A 20,000-nucleotide genomic window follows, 5' to 3' on the forward strand; every position below is an offset into this window, starting at 1 on the left:
TACTTTAGGAGAGATTATACTCTCTGCTAAGCTACTGAGCGAATAACAGATTGAAGGAATGAACTGAATGTCCTTCTGCTTTTAAAGGTCTTTCAAGAATTGTTGAGCAACTGTAAATCTCAAAAATATCTGTCATGTAAAAATAATATTATTTCGTTGTTTGTTTTCTTATCCTCGACATAAAGAAAATCAAAGAAAATAGAGATAAAATTTCCTTTCGTCCGATGCGTAAACAGAACAACTTCGGTATTATTTCAGTTTTGATTTTTTTTTAATTAACAAAAAAATATGAAATGAGAGTAAGGCTGAACATCTTACAAGCACAGAACCTGAAATATTTCTAATAGGAAAGAACAGACAGTCGAGCAGGAATGTTTCTACTTTAAGTTAAGTGTGTGAACAGTGTGACTGATAAGTCGACAGAACAGATTCCAGTTCGTTAAAGATCGCTATAGTAAGATAAAAAGCCGCCATGAATATGAAAATATGTGAAATAATCAAAATAAATACTGTTTTGCAAATCTGATTGCCTGCAATGATGAGTTAGAAAGAAAAGGCGCACAAACACACGTACACACACCACACACACACACAAACACACACACACACACACACATATATATATATATATATATATATATATATATATATATGTGTGTGTGTGTGTGTGTGTGTGTATGTGTGTGTGTGTGTGTGTGTGTGTGTATGTATAGGGCTTCCTTACATTATTTCCAACTGACAATAGCATGCAATCATAATTGCAATAAACCCTGATTTTTAATCCTAAGATTAGGGAGTTAGAGTTACAAATATATATATATATATATATATATATATATATATATATATATATATATATATATTGTGTGTGTGTGTGTGTGTGTGTGTGTGTTTGAATACGCACGCATGTTGTTTATCAGCGGCGTGTGCTTCTGAAGACAGATATTTCTAAATTATCGGAGTTCAGAACTTTTGTTTTCTTTTTCCCTCTTCTGCTCAAAACTTCTGACCACTTGCTCCAGGCAGGAACGTCTTCTTCATCTGCCGCCGTCCTCTTTTTCCTGCTGGATTTCTCTTCTCTCTTGACTGAAGATGTCAACAGCTAAAATAACGAGTTTAGTCAGCGTGTTTCACGGCAAATTGCCTGATTTTGATCTGACTTCGGAACACTCACATTAACACAGCAAATGATTCAGACTTGCTGGCAAGATAGAAAATGGCCTGATCATCACAGCAAGTCGCTGCAGATGACCTGACTGGGACAGCCAGTCAAAGAAAATTAACTAATTATGACATCCAGTTGTAGTAGATGACCCGATTTGACAACCAATCGCAATAAAGGACCAGATCATCACAATCAGTGGCGGCAAATGACCTGACTGTGACAGCCACTAGTAACAAATGACCTGATTGTGACAGCCACTAGCAGCAAATGACTGATTGTGACAGCCACTAGCAGCAAATGACCTGACTGTGACAGCCACTAGCAGCAAGTGACCTCAATATGACAGCCGCAGCAAATGACCCTGACAACCAATCACTGCAAATGACCCGAGTATGACAGCCAGTCGCAGCAAATGACCCGATTTTCCTAGACGGCCGAAATGGCCGGCGGCGTTCGTTCGTTCGTCCGTCCCCGGCGATCGTCAACTGTCGCCGATTGTGTTGAAATCCCATCGTCCATCTGGCAACAACAGTAACCGAATTACGATGATGACATTTTTTATGTAAATTCGATGCAGAGAGGAGAATTGATGAATTACCATGGAAAGTGGCGAATTATTTTTTGTGTTTGCTCTGTGCGTCATGATTCTCATCATTTCCATGAAGGATCATTGTTGTTGTGAATTGGTAAATGGAATCATTTAAATGAGTTGGGTTTTTTCCCTACCCGGTTCTTTCAGCGTAATGAATCATCAGTGTCATATTTCAAAAGAGGCGGAGCGAAAATTGCGTCAGCTTAATTATGAACAAAAATGATGACCGTCATCGTCATGGTCATCAGTGTCGCATTTGGCTTTAGCGTTCCGAGCAGCAGTGAATGCAAAGGCCGAAGCTCTTCCATAGTGCTTTCGAGTGTTCGTATCCGTCAACTTGGAAGATCCTCTTCTTCGAGAGGGGAAAGAAACGAGAACGGAATCTTTTCAAGACTGTATCCTGCGCAGTTACACATCGTCCGTCATCACGAAATTTTTTTGCTTAAGCATATATCTTTCATAAGACGGAATATTATATGGATTACCATTGACTCTCTGAGTACCGAACGATATATAATAATAATAATAATAATAATAATAATAATAATAATAATAATAATAATAATAATAATATCCATTATTTCAGCTCAGGGCCATAATACAGAAGACCGAAATCGTAAAGATATCATGGTTACGGATGCACTAAAGATCCTTTAGGACTTTCACTATGCTAACATCCTATTGGAGTGTGTGTGTGTGTGTGTGTGTGTGTGTGTGTTGAGTGAGGAAGAGGAGAGGGAAGGCCAGGTCATAAGGTGACAAGGCGGGGTCTCAAAGAGCAAAAGGTTTTTGTGTGCAGTGGATAGTGAAAGAAATGGCCTAAGGGAGCAACCAGTTTTAACTTATATGAAGTGTTTCTTCATTGCTTCAAGGCTGCTAGGACAGGAGTCCGAAAATGGTTGATGACGTGACGGGGGTTGAATTACCTTCCAGGGGACGTCCCACTTTTATAGATGTAAGGTCTGTACTGATTTATCTTATGAAGTATGGTACCTAAAAGTTACTTTAAAATGAAGAATATATATATATATATATATATATATATATATATATATATATATATATATATATATATAGAGCTACAATGTCCTTTAATATCTAATTCGCTCTACCTCGGAATTAATATATTTTCATATATGCTTAACCGAAGGGGAATTTTTTTCTCGATAATGGACTTGCCTGGACCCGGGCGCGAACCCATGGGGCCTTTCAAATCCAGGAGAATATAAAGCAAATCACAGAAGCACATTGGGAAAGATTATTCGAATAGCATTACACAGATATAGAGATTCAAAGACCAAGATTCCAAAAGCAGAAATGTTAAAAGCACAGTAGAGAGTTCTCCTGCTCTAAGTCAAAAGCAAGGCCAAATATCACTATCCCAATTAATACTTTAGTAATCAACAAATACCAGCCACTCCGAATTCCATTCACGATTGATTTCATGACCCAGAGAATCTGCCCATATTCTTTATGCGTCGTTTCTCTGACTTCTTACATTAAAGTACTCATAATGATATTAAATTGACGTGCAGATATAAAACGCACTTATCTCAGACACACTTTAACACCAACCCAGTAGTTCTCGCGACTACACTTTCCAACATACTCTTCGATTCCTTCGCAAAGACTTAAACACACAATACTTGTCATTTCTCTCAGTAACTTCTTTACCACACTTTCTCAACACTCTACGTATTGCCTTTCTTTATCATTTGCATTTCCTGGGCCAACATATGCCACACACAGATACGTGAGAATGTTGAAAGTAAATTATACATATATATATTTATATATATGTATAATATATATGTATATATATATATATATATATATATATACTATATATATATATATATATATATATATATATATATATATATATATAATATATATATATATATATATATATATACATGAATTTGTATCACATCACCGTGATTCATATGCATGCATTAAGCTACAAAATTGTCCTTTAATATCCAATTCACCCTACCTCGGAATTAATATATTTTCATATCCGTTACCCGAAGGTTAAGATATATGAAAATATATTAATTCCAAGGTGTAGAGAATTGGATATTAAAGGACATTTGTAGCTTAATGAACACACACACACACATATATATATATGTATATATATATATATATAATATATATATATATATATATATATAGAGAGAGAGAGAGAGAGAGAGAGAGAGAGAGAGAGAGAGTAGCAAAAATACAAATTCAGCAACGCGTGGACACAAGCACTAACGAGAACACACGCACACACACACACTCACACACACGAACCCCCTAGGGAAAACCTCGCTACACGAAGCTCGTATACGAACACATTAAAATCGTGGAAAATGTTCTCGTAGTTACCTACTACGACTACAACGCCCCGCCGACCCAGCGAAGCTCGCCCGTCAGTCCCACCAACAGAGGCAGCAGCGGCAGAAAGAAATCACGGCGGCCCGACAAACAAAAGTGCATTTACGATGACAGGGAGACAATACGTGCAATGGAACAGACCGACGCCAACTCTGGGACATTTACATGGCGACAAAAGGCGACAACATGCATATACATCACTATACCAACGTTAAAAAAAAAGAAAAAAAAAGATGAGAGAGAGAAATGTAAATAAAGGAACGCTCACGCTCTCTCGCACTCCGTGATAGAAAACAATATTTACTTGACCGTAAAACCCAACTAAAAGCTTTCCTGTAAACTGTTTCCACGAGAGCGAATTTTTTATACCTATCAGGAATTCGGTTATATTCTCTCTCTCTCTCTCTCTCTCTCTCTCTCTCTCTCTCTCTCTCTCCTCAAGATGTAGCAGACTTTCTCTGATATCTGATATTTGGCAATAAATGTAGTTGGTCTCTGCGTTTTACTCTCTCTCTCTCTCTCTCTCTCTCTCTCTCTCTCTCTCTCTTTCTGTACATTGCTTAACTTTCTGTTTTCATCTACTGAAGAAGCAGCAAGAATTTTCTGTTATTATATTTCTGCTTTGGAGCATTATGGTCATCGTAAAAATTCTCTCTCTCTCTCTCTCCCAGTCTATGTCTGGTTCAACCTTCATCATGTCGTCTATCAAAGAAGCAGCAAGAATTTTCTATTATTTTATTTCTGCTTTGGAACATATGATCATCATAAAAATTCTCTCTTTCCCTATCTCTCTCTCTTTCTCTCTCTCTCTCTTTCTCTCTCTCTCTCTCTCTTTCTCTCTCTCTCTCTCCCTCTCTCTCTCTCCATCTCGTCTTCGGAGCTAACTTTGGCTCTGGCCCTCAGAGGGAGCCGGCACCAGCGAAGTAACAACACGATTTATGACTCTTCGGGGAATTACAAAAAGAAAAAAAACGAAGATATAAAAAAAATCCAGGTTCTTCGTGTAATTTCTGAGAAATGCGACTTTTCCGTTTTTCCTTCGTTCGTTTTGCGTCGTCTAAGCAAAACCAAGAACTACCAAATGGATTTATCCGTTGAAAAACTCGGCCTTCGTCACTGACAGGGAAATAAATTCCCTTTATTATCTATGAGAATAAAGATATACAGGATATGAATGCAAGCCACGCCTGAAAAATTATGTTTTTAACGTTTTAAGATACATTAGATTCTCAGAAGAGTTATGACCATCTTTCATAATTTCAAACCTTTCCAACATCTGTACAGTTATGTCTATAATTTCAATTACTTTGGTCTTTCTCTATTTTACTCGCGTTTTTCTTTGTTTTTTGAGACTGCAAATAAGTCAACAACCTTCTTCTGTTGGTGTGTTGCGTTTGAATGTGCCCACCTTATGAATAATATACAATGATACGAAATGCTTCTCGTGAATCATTCAGTAAGCCATTAAGCCGTCTCCATGCCAACAGTAACGTGTTTATACTCTGAATAAAAGGGTAAAAAGAGCTTTATGTCACAGTCAAGTCGGTAACGCCAATCGATATGAAGCCGATGAGATCGGTACCAGTGCGTGAAGGGTTAATTTTCCCGGGGGAAACAACATTATAGCTATTATATAATATTCATACTATTGAACCTGAGAAATATACCATGTCCTGTAGATGAAGCCATTATTTACCGTTTATGTTATTTCAATCATTCTCCTTATGATTTTTTTTTTATTTCTTTGTACTAGTTTCTTTGTCAGTTTGTATTTATTTTATTGTCAGTATCTGTCATTTTTTAAAAATTTAATATCAGTTTCTCATCATTTTGACATTCTAACATAGATTACAACCACTGGTAACAGTCTTTATAAAGAAGGTAAATTTTTCTCTAACATGTTACCAAGTATTACCTTTACTTACTTGCAATGGTCAATGGCTGGAAAGGGGAAAAGAGGGAGTTGGGGTGGTTGGACAGCAAAGTGGAAGAAAGGAAACCGGAATGGCGGTCATGTAAAAGGCTAGAAATTGGGTGCAGTTAGTGGCGGAAGGGACGCTTTCAACAACCTTAAGTGATGCCTGCAGTGCATCATGCGAAGTGCACTGACGGCACTAAGCCCCTAAGGGAGAGAGCAACTCGTGACCTGTTCTTAACCCGACTTGCAAAGGTGAATGCACTCAATTACTATTTATAGAATATCCGGATACCCTTTGCGATGGTTCTTTGCAGTGCTTTTATAGAGCCTGATGCTTTGAAGGGCTACCCTTTGTTAAGGACTTTTGGCCTTTAAGTGAAAATACGGAGGAGAAGCGAAGCAAAATAAGCGAACTGTTCTTTTAGGACCTCGCGTATCTCTTTCCAACAAGTTTCTGTAATCCAATCGCTTCTCTAAGCGATCTTGTCTCGTTCTTCGCATCTGGAAGCTTCTGAAAGTCAAGGTCACACGCAGTTTGGGGATTGCATATTCATTCTCTCTCTCTCTCTCTTCGCTGTTTCTTTCTTCAAGTGTTAGCTGGGGAGAAAATGGTCGGGAAATACGATATTGTTTGAAAGAGGAGTACTGGAATTACTCTCTCTCTCACTCTCTCTTTCTGTGTGTGTGTGTTTGTGTGCGTGTGAAAAAAGTCTTTTTACGTCAGATGGCTGCTCTCCCGATCAGCAAAGATAAGCAACGTCAAGTCTGGTCAGTATTTGAATGGTTGCCAACCAATGAATATGTATTTCTATATAAAATATGTTGACATCAGGGTGTTCGGTCATCTATGTGTGTATGTGTGTGGGTGTGTGCTCGCGCATATAATTTCAAAATACGACAATGCATGTTAATTAGTAGGAACAGTTCCAAAAATGGAGTATATTTGTCTTGATTCAAAAAGTAATACTTTATGAGGTGAATCACAAAGTTCAGGGAAATATGCGCAATTACTCATTGCATTAATGGCTGTTGTAATTTTAAACTTAATTTTTTGTCGTCGTTTTTGGTTATTGAACTATGGCTAAAAAAAACTTGTTTCCACTCAAACAAATGATTATTTTTCATAAGAAATACGTTGCAATTCGATTTACTTTAATAAAAAACGACTTTACAGATTACTTTTGGAGGTAAATATCATTACTATGTTCATCGTATTTGTGAAACTCTGTCAGTGAGTTTCTACAGCATTCATAATCTAAGATTTAGTTTTGAAAAATATTCGGTCTTTCTTTCCCCCACTGACTTTTAGTGAAAGGTCAGAATTATCACATTTTTTGCTTAATTGGCGTATTTTACTCTCTCTCTCTCTCTCTCTCTCTCTCTCTCTCTCTCTCTCTCTCTCTCTCTCTCTCTCTCTCTCTCACACACACACACACACACAAACAGAATTGCACATACACAAGAACTCCCATACACTACATACCAGCTATCAAAAAGCAACATGAACAGTTACAATTCTCTCTCTCTCTCTCTCTCTCTCTCTCTCTCTCAGGGAAAATAAAGTGTATGTAATCTAAATTTCATTTTCAAACTTCCAAGGGATTATAAATAAACCCTAGAACCGTTCCACGAGGGGAACTTCACATAAAAAATTATTACAAATTTTACACTTTATATTCATACCTTATGCTTTAATGCACCTGACCTCAGATCTTTTCGTTCCCTGGATTCTGTTGATCGCTCTGTAATGCCAACCCGTATGAAGTTTTTAAGCGTTGAATTATTCACAGATATAATATTTCGAGTCATAAATCCGTAAATCGCCCAGGGGTCCATATTTAGAGTATTTAAGTTCATCGGGTGGATTTATGAAGGTATATCTGCAGCGAGTGGGACCACACATTCTTATTCTGTACAGTTCAGTTTTGTTGCAACAACGTAGCCAGCCTCCATATAACTGCCCCCGTAGGGATGTAGTGCCGTCAGTGCACCTCACGCTAAATACTGTAGGCATTACTTAACGTTCCTTGCAGTACCTTCGACTCCAAGCTGTAACACTTTTCATTCCTTTTACTGTACCTCAGTTCATGCTCTCTTTCTTCTAACTTTCCACCAGCTGATAACAACTGCTTCATAGTGCAACCGCGAGGTTTTCCTCCTGTTACACCTTCTTTGCTCTTAATTTCCTTTTCAGCGTTGATAAACCTCACAGGTCCTAGGGATTGGCCTTTGGTGTAAATTCTATACTCCCTTTCCAATTCATACAGTTGTGACTGACTGTAGACTTATATCGCGCAATGAATCTCGTAAAATACTTAAATTTAGATCTATATTGTAACAGGTAATGCTAGAGTAATAGTTTTGTCAAAGGAACCTTTGTTGGACTGATTCTAGATTATGCGCACAGACAAGTTTCATATTATAGACTAGTTTTACATAAGAGAAACTGTTATGTTACATGCCAGATTGTTCAGTATGCCAATGATATAACACTGTTGGTGTAGTAAAACCTCCACTTATGAAAAATGAAGCTGCCCCCAGCCTCAATGGACCGGATCAGATAATGGTGTAGTCGGTTGGATATGAGGCAGAACTCTAGTAAAACGAAAACACTATTGATTAGTAGATCTCGTACAGATTTCCCACCCCATCCTCATCTTCAGGTGGATGGAACTTTGTTGAATGAATCTGAAGCTTTAACTATTCTAGTTGTGACCTTTGATTCACATCTAACTTTTGAGAAAGTTAGGAATTCCTAACGAAAGTTAGGAATTGATCGTAAGGCCTCGTATATTTATAGCAGTGACCAAATCAGTGCAACCTGTTTTAGGTCATTTATACTCCCTTTACTAGAATACTGTCCTCCGGTGTGGATGTCTGCTTCTGCCAGAGATTTATCTCGTTTAGATAGAGTGGTACGTGGTGGTAGGTTTCTGTTTCCTAATAGTAGTAGTTAATGACATGGACCATCGAAGGATGGGCTCTTATTTGTAACCTTTTCATAAGTTGTATTTCAACAGAGATCTTTCACATTCACAATTGATCCTTGATCCCATTTTCCTGCCGAGAGCAACCAGGTTCGTTGAACAGCAGCACCAGTATGAAATAAATGCGCCTTGCTGTCGAACGTCCCAGTTCCAGAGATCCTTTATTCCTCATACCGTTGGACTGTGTAACAGCCTCCCAGAGGATGCCTTGCAAGTGAAACTCCAGATTTTCGAACAAAAATTCAATGCATTACCACCATAATTCTATTTTTCTGGAATTTTTATACATTTTTATCTATTTATCTATTAATTAATTTATAATCTTTTCCTTTTCAATAAGTGGGATCTCTACTTTTTGTATTTCCCGTCACTTCCTCTTACTTCTTCCTAATGGAAGCTTGAATTTCAAGTAATGGCTCCTACGGGCTTTTTCTATATGAATGGGTTTCATTTACTGAATAATAATAATAATAATAATAATAATAATAATAATAATAATAATAATAATAATAATAATAATAATCCTGTACACAAGAAGTGTGGCTGTATAATGAAATATGGCAAGCGTTAACCGTAGATGTACATGAGCCGGGGCGTACACGGGGTTGGTCAAACACGCTTCAATTTTTGTCCTTTGTGGCAATTATACGATATTATACTATACATTTATGGGAAATCAGTGCCACGCATGGCTGAGTTCTCTGACAAATGAATACGTTCAACCTCGTACTTGTAACTAGCATAGAAAAACATTAACCGCTCCGTTCAAAATTTAGTGGCATGATGCTAAAAGATTCCATAACAGCAAAAAATGTTCGTGTGACACTCCCATAAGGCATCCAGTAAGCCGTAACAGACATATACCTAATCATCTAATATTGAAAATGATGACGGATTACACAGATTCGGAAAACAAATACAATTAGTATTCATTCTATCCGCCTTCTGATTGACAAGATATACTCCTAGAACTACTCCCAGATGACTGTTAAATGGTTAGCAGTATTAACTAAAACGGAATAATATTATTTACTAAAATAGAATAATAAGAAAGGAAGCAAATTAATTCCACTGAGAAAAGTGAAAGTTTTGTGCCTTTGGATGAGAAAAAATTTTGAATTCCGAAGCTGAATAATCACTTTCACTGCATTGATCAAGATTTTCTCACAAAATAGCCTTTTAAAAAGAACCATGTAAAAGTATTAAGAAAAAGTTAATAAAGCATATATAAAAGTGTTGAACCTTTATGAAATATAATGATCTTCAATGCAGTCATGATGACCTGACTTATTAAAACGTTTTTAGGTCATAGATAGTAAGAAAGAAAGAAACTTTTGTAAGTCATAAATTGTAAGAAAATAGCTAAAGGTAACAAAGGTGACTATGACTATCAGAATAATGCTGTTTTTGAAGAGTTCACAAGTAGATTTTTTTATAGCAACTTGAAGGAGACAAAATTTCGCACACTACAAAGTGTTTTTGTTATTTCACCCCCATAACATGATTTTCATCCGCCCTGCCAAAGATTCTCAACACTTAAACCCTTTTTCTATTAGTGCTAGACATCTTCAGGGGAAAATGCTGAATCGTTTGTCTCTCATTCTGCCAGATGTTTTGAAAACAAAAGTGAGGAGAAAACCTACTTGAGGAAAACAATCACTGCCTATACAGATAACCACATATAGTGTCATCACGGGCAGAGTAACCCGTAATTCTAGTGCGAAATTGGCCCAAACCATACAAAAATGAGTCTGGACTATTCTAAAGACTAGACACCTCTAGCTATTCTTGATTCAGAGAGCTAGTGATAAATGCTAACGCTTTTGCCCTTTCAACTGACCCGTGACCGCGAAAAATTCTAAGGTCGTTATTACGGTGGGATCTTCAGTTATAACCCCCAATTTAGACAGCTAATACAGGTCACAAAATGCAGAGAACACTAAAATGTTGAGTTTTAAAATGAACTATGACCTTGAAATGTAAGTCAAGGTAAAAGGAGTTTTGAAAATTAATCAAGACAATACCTTCAACACGATGCCCAATTCGGAAGGCCATCGTCCTCTATCAGGGGATCTGGAATCAAAAGGGAAAATTCTTATAAATTCCATATTTCACAATGACCGATGGCATCAAAATATAGACCAAGGTCTCAATGGTTCGGACTCATAAATAAGTAAATATTTTGATAGAATAAAAAAAAATTTATAGTCTAATAATAATGATGATAATAATACCTTTATTAAGAAATGTACTGTGTATCCATGACATACGATTCCTGATTGTAATAACGATGGTTTAGGGAGATAAAATCTATTGTTATTCATGTCATCGTCTACCCTGTGACCAGACTCGGGGACTTATAAAAGTAGGCGGACTGAAGGCACCTTGGCCCGAGATTCAGGACAGAACTTAATGTCCCTAAGATTAGGATGGTTAGGAGTTACCGTCTCTACTCTCTCACGTTACAAGTAATTTATATGTCATAAGTAAAATATTCATACAATATACATTTACAATGTGTATAAATATAGTTTTTCCTGGTGAGAAAGATTACAACAACAACGCGTCCATTTCTTCGATTGGTGGCTTAGTGATATTTTCTTTGTCAGCTTGTCAGTTGCAATATATTGCAGTGTGCTAAACAAAGAAAAGTAACGGAAAATTATCGCTAAACGACGAACTGAAGTTAGCTGAATAAAAATTATACATTTTGCTCAGTAATAAGACATTCGCTAAAAATAACTTAACGGTTATTTATGAATTTGTCCCATCCAACAATTGTGAATAGTTTGAAGCTATTTATGCAATGATTGCTCATGAAAAAAAGGAAAAATACGAAAATATTTCCATGCTTTTGATGAGTCTGTGTAAAGTTAATTATCATGCTGGGATACTCATTTCGGTGCCATTAAAAACCTGAATATTGACAACTGTTACCGCCAATGAAGCAAAAGAACAAAAATGGAAGGCCAAACGATGAACTGAAGTCAACCAAAAATAAAACAAAACGATTCGCTTTCATCATGCAGACCTATGATAAATTACCTTTCCAATGATATATCCTTTATTGCTGTTTATGGAGCCACTGTGCAGTAAAGCATATTACTGTCGTTTTTTACGGTTTGGGTACAGTATATTCATATATCAAAAATTAGTTTCATATATTATAATTATCGTCAATGTTTTCATCGATAGCATGGGGCCATAACAAAGGATCATTTTATGCCTTTATCAGATTTTCTTGGCGACATTTATTGACATTTATGAAGTCATGAACTTAAAAACAAATATAATGTGAATAATGGACATGATATATTACATAGTATATACAAGATCCCACTCCCAACATTATCTAAATGTAAAAATGGCCATAAAATATTATATAAAAGATTCTGTTCCCAAAATTATAAAAATGTTGCCGTCACTGTAACAGCAATAAAAGCCTTTTCGTAATAACACTGGCAGAGCTGTAATGGTCTATGTCATTTCCTGTACTCTGGTCTTTATATTCGTTTTCTCCCCTTTCCCAACTTCTAAATCACCCTCTAGTACGTAACCGTCGTATAAAGAGTAATACTTAGCAACAGTAATAAAGGAGAGATATTGCAACTACAGCAGAATCTATAAAAGAAAGAAGTCAACTCTATGAATGATGTATCACTATCGATAAGGCATATGCAAAGGGGAAGTCGCTGGGCAGAGACAAAGATTCTTTACTTTTTTTTCATCGTAAAATAAACACTAGAGGAGAAATACTGAATGGATAGCAGGGACAACCAAAAAATTGGGGGAAGGGGGAGGGGTGGGCGGGGGAGAAGTCGATCTCATAATTATGCTGTTTTCGATATCGGTAGGGAATGTGTAAGTTAGAGAAAAATCTTTGGAGAGGAACAAAGATGCGTTTCTTCTCCGTCAGACACAATGAGGCGCCTCTTTTCTTCATGCGATAGTTGCCAAATTATTCCAGGGAATGCTTTTGTTGTCCATTGTTTCTTCATCTAAAACAGTCGATATGAAGTTGTCTGAGACTTTGTATAAAGGTTATAAAAAAGACTGGGGAGTTTATGTATATATATATATATATATATATATATATATATATATATATATATATATGTATATATTATATATATTATATATATATATATATTATATATATATATTAATTATATATGCACTACGTATAGATACATATATACATGAGTATGTATATTAATAACTAATATACGTATATACATACATGTAAATATGTATATATATATATATATATATTATATATATATATATATATATATATATATATATATATATATATATATATATCAGTAAATTGTGTTCATATTGAATTAATTAGTCTGAGAAAGTTCGGTAAGGAATATCTAACCGAAGGTTGCATTGTGGTTTCCAGTTATTTCCAGACAAGTTATCGGGTTATCTATGTTGCCACAGAAGACGAACAAAATTTTTTAAAAATGAAATAAAAGCTCAATACTTGTGTTCCCGTATGTGTCTGAGAGGGAGCAAATACATCCTACCACTTTCGATTTTGATAATAGAATGCTGAAAAACCATTAGGTTTCGAGAGTATTACTGCGGAATGAACACTCTGAACCTTAGGATCTGCAGTTTGAAATCAAGTGAAATGACTGATTCCATGGAGCATAAGAATCACATTCTCATCTCCTCAAAGCTAACCATTTCTTTCTCGCCATTATAACCAATGAAGCGCAAACCTAATAAAAATAAGTAAACCTTGCGCCGTACTGTCCTTGGCAGCAATCGAGTTTTCTGTACAGCGTAGTATAATACTGTATGACGGCCCGGTGGAGGACTATGTTGTCGGCACCTTTAGCGGCTCCAGAAGCACGATCATGGATAAATTTAACTTTAAATGAAATAAAATCTACTGAGGTTAGAGGGCTGCAATTTTGTAAGTTTAATGATTAGAGAGTGGATTATCTACATACCAATTTGCAGCCCTCTAGCCTCAGAAGTTTTTAAGATCTGAGGGCGGACAGGCAAGGTGCGGACGGACAGACAAATAGCCTTCCCAATCTTTTTTTTTTTTTTACAGAAAGCTAAAAAACGACTCTCTTCCTGTTCTCTTTCAAAGGTCTTTCATAGTGTGAAAACGAAACAAAAAATTTAAAATGATAATTTTTAACAGGACTTACTAATCCATTCTATTTAATCTGAGTGAATAACAATTTGCTATTTAGTTACCGAAAGAAGAATATGAAAATGAAATGTTACTCTTTCTCTTCTTCACAGTTGTCACACCCAATTTAGGATGGAACTGGGAGATGTGGTGGACTTACGACGGAATTTCAGGTATGTAATAAGGACCTGTTATTTGTTAGTTCACTTATTTATTCATTCATCTATTTATTCTTTTTAGTAGTGAAATCATGAATAAACGTTGTATCGTTTTCTTTCCACTGAATTAAGTAATAATCATTAAAGGAGTTATGGGTTGCATGATTTTTTTATATATGCATTTTAAACTCTAGGGCATAGTACATCAATTTCAGACTGATGATCAACCTCTTGGAATTAAAGGTCTCTCTCTCTCTCTCTCTCTCTCTCTCTCTCTCTCTCTCTGCTTGCGTATTAATATTTTTTTATCATTATTCTTATCCCAGTGAATCTGTGTGTATGTGTGTTAATGCATATTTTGTTTATTATGATTTTTATCTCAGTGACTATAACAGTCTCTCTCTCTCTCTCTCTCTCTCTCTCTCTCTCTCTCTCTGCCGTTCACTTGCATAGTTGTTTGTGAACGTCCACGCTCAGTATTTGAATGTGGAAGCAACAGAGTGTAATTTGGAATATATTCACATATACCCCTCTAAAGCGGCAGTAGGTGCACATACACATAGTACACGTATATATAATAGCCATTCCCCTGCGGGGCAATTGTAACTGATATATGGAGTGTATTGTCCGCAGAGTTTTCCCCGCAAGTGTTATGACTTGGTGATATATCCCAGGGGGCGCTTTCCCCTTTTTAAATGTTATTTTAGAGTAGATTCATCTACTTTGTTGCATCCGGTTTAGGCCGCTGTTTCCAATGACTTTATATAGTTAAACTGAAATATTGAGAGACCACATATATGAACAAAACCTGTTACATTGGTAGCATCATTGGTAGTAACTGTACGAACAGAGACCCCACACTTAAGCTATTGCAAATATAAATACAATTTCGTATGCATTATTATTATTATCATTATTATTATTATTACGCTTATTATTATTATTTCCTCCAACCCTTGTGTACATTTGTATTAGTTTTCCTAATGTTTTTCACTGTCTATAGGAGATGAGAAAAATATCACTGAAAAAGTTCTAGAATAATCCCCAATGCTTCGAGGATGATAAAATGTGTTCTGATTACCTTTATTATTGCTGAAAATAATAACACACAACGTGTGGAATACGGGAATAAATTTCTACCTCACATGGCACTGAACTAAGAGGGATCATGGGTTCGATCCCGTTGTGAGGCAGAAATCTATTATCGTTATTATAAACTTTGGAAAAAAAGAAGCTTGCTTTGCTGCACTGAAGTGGTGTCGATAAAACACCAGCTTCGTGTTAAAATTCAAGCTCTCCCATACGGATCCTGATTGGCCAATTACCTCACCAATCAAAATCCATAACGGCGTGAAGTTGTCTTTTTCTCGTTCGTTGTTGCTAATGTTACTGTATCCTGAGTTTTTTTTCCTTTTTTTTATTTCATTGAACCTCCCTGCGGTCTCGCATTAATGTTGTCTTCGTTGTTGTTCTTGCTATTGATACTATTGTAATCCCTGGTGTTATACCGAATTCCTTCAATGGTATTATCCGCGATATCAGGTTTTCTCTTAAAATGTTTATATAACTGTTTTTGTTGGTGTTTTTCTTGTCTTCAAACTACTTACAAAAATCATTATTGTGTTCACTGTTACTTGAATCATCATTTCAATGGAATAGATATTTTTTTAGAGTATTAACATTAAGCAAATATAAGCGGAATACTCGAAAACAGACACATCGATTAAAATGTTAATCGAAAACGACATCAATTTAATGGAAATGATTAACCAACATTACTTTAAAATATGTGTAATTATTAGTCAAGAAACAATAAGGTTTCCAAAGACACTAATGCATATTATAACTACAAAAACATTTGATATAATCATTCAGAACAAAAGCAGTATAAATATTATTCAAGAAACAAATATTCACTATCGAAATAGTTATATCAAACACAAATGCAAATTCCGATTAAACTATATAAGGCAAATCACAAGCGTTGATAATAACTGTGGGATGAATATTTATGAAGATGTTACTTCATAACGAGTATCGCCGATCAAATGAAAGCATAACTGAAGAAATACCGCAATTATTAGGGAAAACATTGTCCAGGAAACACTGCTAAAATATCAAATCAAACTATCATTAAAGAAAAAAAAGAAAATGTTGTATGAATAGCGGCCAAAAAATATGGCTGAAAACATTACTTAATAAATCGACATTTCTTTATGAAGGAGCGCCTCGCACTCCCCACGCATCCGAGGCAACGAGGGAGAGAGAGAGAGAGAGATAGAGAGAGAGAGCGAGGAAAGGGAGAAATTGCAAAGAGCAATCCGGTGCAATAATAGGCTCAGTAACCCTCTTCCCTAATAAGGCAACAATTTAGCCCCGCGTCTCCTGTAATAAAGTAGCTATTTTCCTGTCCATATTACGGCATATTGCGCGAGCCTCTATAATATCCTTTCGCTGCTGCAACTTCTCTCTCTCTCTCTCACGTAATCAGCCTGTTATGGTATGGCGATGGGAAAATGAAGGGTATGAGAGCTCTGCGAGATGTTAATTTACTGCCTTATTTTTATTGCCCTTTATTAATTTGTTGTTCCTTTCTCTCTCTTCTCCTCCTCCTCCTCCTCATCCACCTCCTCCTTTCGTAACACCTATCTAGACATACTCTAGCAAAAGCGTATTATGTATATATAAACAGATAATATATACTATGTATATATATATTTATAAATATAATATATATATATATATTTTATATTTATATAGATGATTGATAGATAGATATATACATAACATACATACATACTATATATATACATATATATATATATATATATATATATATATATATATATATATATATATATATATATATATATATGTATGTGTGTGTGTGTGTGTGTGTGTGTGTGTATGTATGTATGTATGTAGTATATATATGTATGCATGTATATGTGTATTGCACACAAGATCTTTTCAAGATTACCATCCTAGTTATAAATGTGCTAGTGATTATTGTTTTTATCTACTTGTCTATTAATATATATATATATATATATATATATATATATATATATATATATGTGTGTGTGTGTGTGTGTGTGTGTGTGTGTGCGTATGTGTGCCGTCATCCTTCAATTGGTGCTTTTCCTCCTCTAAGACCCACTATTGTCGACAAACTACTACCAGGTATCTAGTATATCTGTTTGGGTCAAAAGGCACAACGGAATATGGTGGGAGGTGCCCAAGTCGTTCTTACTCTGACTGAGTTTGGACCCTGAGCGCTTTAGCTGATGGTCACTGATTGCCTCCACTCTTCCATTTCTTTAATCCTCTCTCTTTTCCACATTCATCTTCCTTCGTTGCGTTTAAATATTTCAATCTTCTTCCTTCCTCTTAATCTTTTTTTAGTTTTATTTTTGCAATACTTGCATTTTTGTTTTTATTGGCATGTTTTTATTTTTCATTTACAAGTTTGCCCATTTTTTAAAATCTACGTTAATGCATTTTTATCTTTAACTTACATGCTTACACATTTTTATTTTACACTTACATTTTTACACATTTTTATGTCTCACTAAAATGTTTAGACCTTTTCATTTGCTTATGACCTTTATATATTTTTGAATGGAGTAACAAATCCACAGTTTTGTAAATGTACATATATTTAAATTTAAAACTGTAAGGACAGCTTTCGGGAATCTGTTCGGTTCCCCTTATCGGTCTCAATATTTCCTTATGTTAACGTTCAGGCTCGTATTTATCGCTTATCCTTCAACTTTATCACTTGTATCTTTTGCTTCCCTTCAGGTGTTTGAATAAGAACCATGTTCTAATCCCTCCTTCCCCTTCCCAGTTCACAATTCAATAGTTTGTGTGTGGTTGCCCTTTTCTAATCCCTAGGAGTCTTTTCATCCCCAGCTGTTGTCTTTAAAGCTTATTTTACCAATGGGCTTTCTAGTCACCTTCACTTGCACAGCTGCCTTCCATGCACGGGTCAGCGTCCTGAAAAGCTCTTCATTTGGCGCTATATCTGACGTTGACCTGATTATTCTTTGGTACTGCTGCTCATTATCTGCAATCATCCCCTGTTCACCTGTAAGTCTTACCTCTTTCAATTATATTCCAATGAACTTCAAATTTTCACCAAGTTGTTTCGAGATACTGGAATATATCAGTAGGTCTTCTCGCCAGTTCTGATTCTGCGAGACTCTGATTTGCTTTCTATTAAATTGTCTTGGTCGCTGTCATTCACTTGCTGTGAAACCACTTTTCTGGTCTCAAGATTCTATTTTTCTTATGCTATACTAACCACCATTCCAGTCATGAAAGATTCTATGCCAGCTCCCACTCTCATCTTGCAAGTCTACTTCGTCAACTATACCATCCACTATTCCAATCATACAAAGCGCTCATTCAGTTACCGTGCAAACCTTTACTCCATTTCATCATAGCGTATAATGTACAGTCCATCCAAATTTTACATAAATTATTCATTTATTATCCTAACCACTGTTCTAATCTTATTTGCTTCATGTCTATACTATTGATTTAAATGCAGATGTGATGCTCCAGATTCTCAGTTCTCTCCGTTTATCCCTTTAAAATGCTAATGCCTCCCATGCACGACGCGGTGCCCTTTGTTGCGGCAATTACCACCGCTCAGCCTTGGCGCAAGTTTGAGATTTCCTAACGCCTTCGTCTGCTGCTTCTGTCTTTGCCACTCTGTTGGCCGGTTAATCCATATAGTATATAATAATAATAATAATAATAATAATAATAATAATAAAATCTGATTGGATCATTTTTGTTTGTCCGCCCCGGTGGGGGCGGGGTAGGTAGGGGATCGGGAGGGTATGGGAGACATACCACATCCACCCTCTCTCCTGCAAACCTGTTTGTCCGCCCCGGGTGGAGCGGGGTAGGTTGGGGACCGGGAGGGTATGGGAGACATGTCGCATCCCCCCTCTCTCCTGCAAACCTGTTTGTCCAGCCCGGGTGATGGCGGGGTAGGTAGGGGAGAGGGAGTGTATGGGAGACATAATGGGTAGCGCCGGGATCCAGAGCAACGTAGCGTGCGCTGTGAAGCACGTCCATATAATAATTCTGTAGACATATAGTTGGTTAAGTAATTCTGAGAATTACATGGCATCATGACAAAAAAGTAGGCTACGGTGGAATGACGCAACTCTTATGCAGTAACATCTGCGGCACTAAGAAGCTTTCGATCCGCCCAATAGAAACTGATTCTAATTAAAATTTCGATACACCGACTTAGTAGATTACAAAGTATTTCCTAGTGAAAGTCTAGAGAAGGATAAAAAACGCTGAAATTAATCTCGCACAACAATAATAATAACAATAATCATCAGAGCGAAAGAAAATAAGATAAAAATAAAAACATCCATCAATAGCGACGACTGTCAGCGCAACGAGTCATGGCCTCACATTTTACGAGTCATAAAAGATATTTGGCAAAACTGCAATATGCAGAATACCGCCGATACAAAAACACGACTCACATCGAGCCGAGAGAGAAAACGCTTATGGAATAGGATTAATTAGACTATAATTACCGGAAGATTTAAGGTAAAAAATAATTGTACGTATCCCTAAATAGCGTGTATCCTTTTTTCCTCTCTCGCT

General features: G+C 36.2%; 1 protein-coding gene across 2 annotated transcripts in view; it reads left to right on the plus strand.

Annotated features, from left to right (window-relative positions):
- LOC135219490 (carbonic anhydrase-related protein 10-like) overlaps window positions 1-20,000 on the plus strand; it is a 106,490-nt gene that overhangs the window by 11,026 nt on the left and 75,464 nt on the right. For both annotated transcript variants that reach the window (XM_064256294.1, XM_064256295.1), the window contains one exon: window positions 14,316-14,375. In XM_064256294.1, the coding sequence (XP_064112364.1) occupies window positions 14,316-14,375 (60 nt within the window). The remainder of the gene's footprint in view (window positions 1-14,315; window positions 14,376-20,000) is intronic.

The sequence above is a fragment of the Macrobrachium nipponense genome, chromosome 1 (genome assembly GCF_015104395.2).
Source record: "Macrobrachium nipponense isolate FS-2020 chromosome 1, ASM1510439v2, whole genome shotgun sequence".
In the NCBI taxonomy this organism is placed as follows: domain Eukaryota; kingdom Metazoa; phylum Arthropoda; class Malacostraca; order Decapoda; family Palaemonidae; genus Macrobrachium; species Macrobrachium nipponense.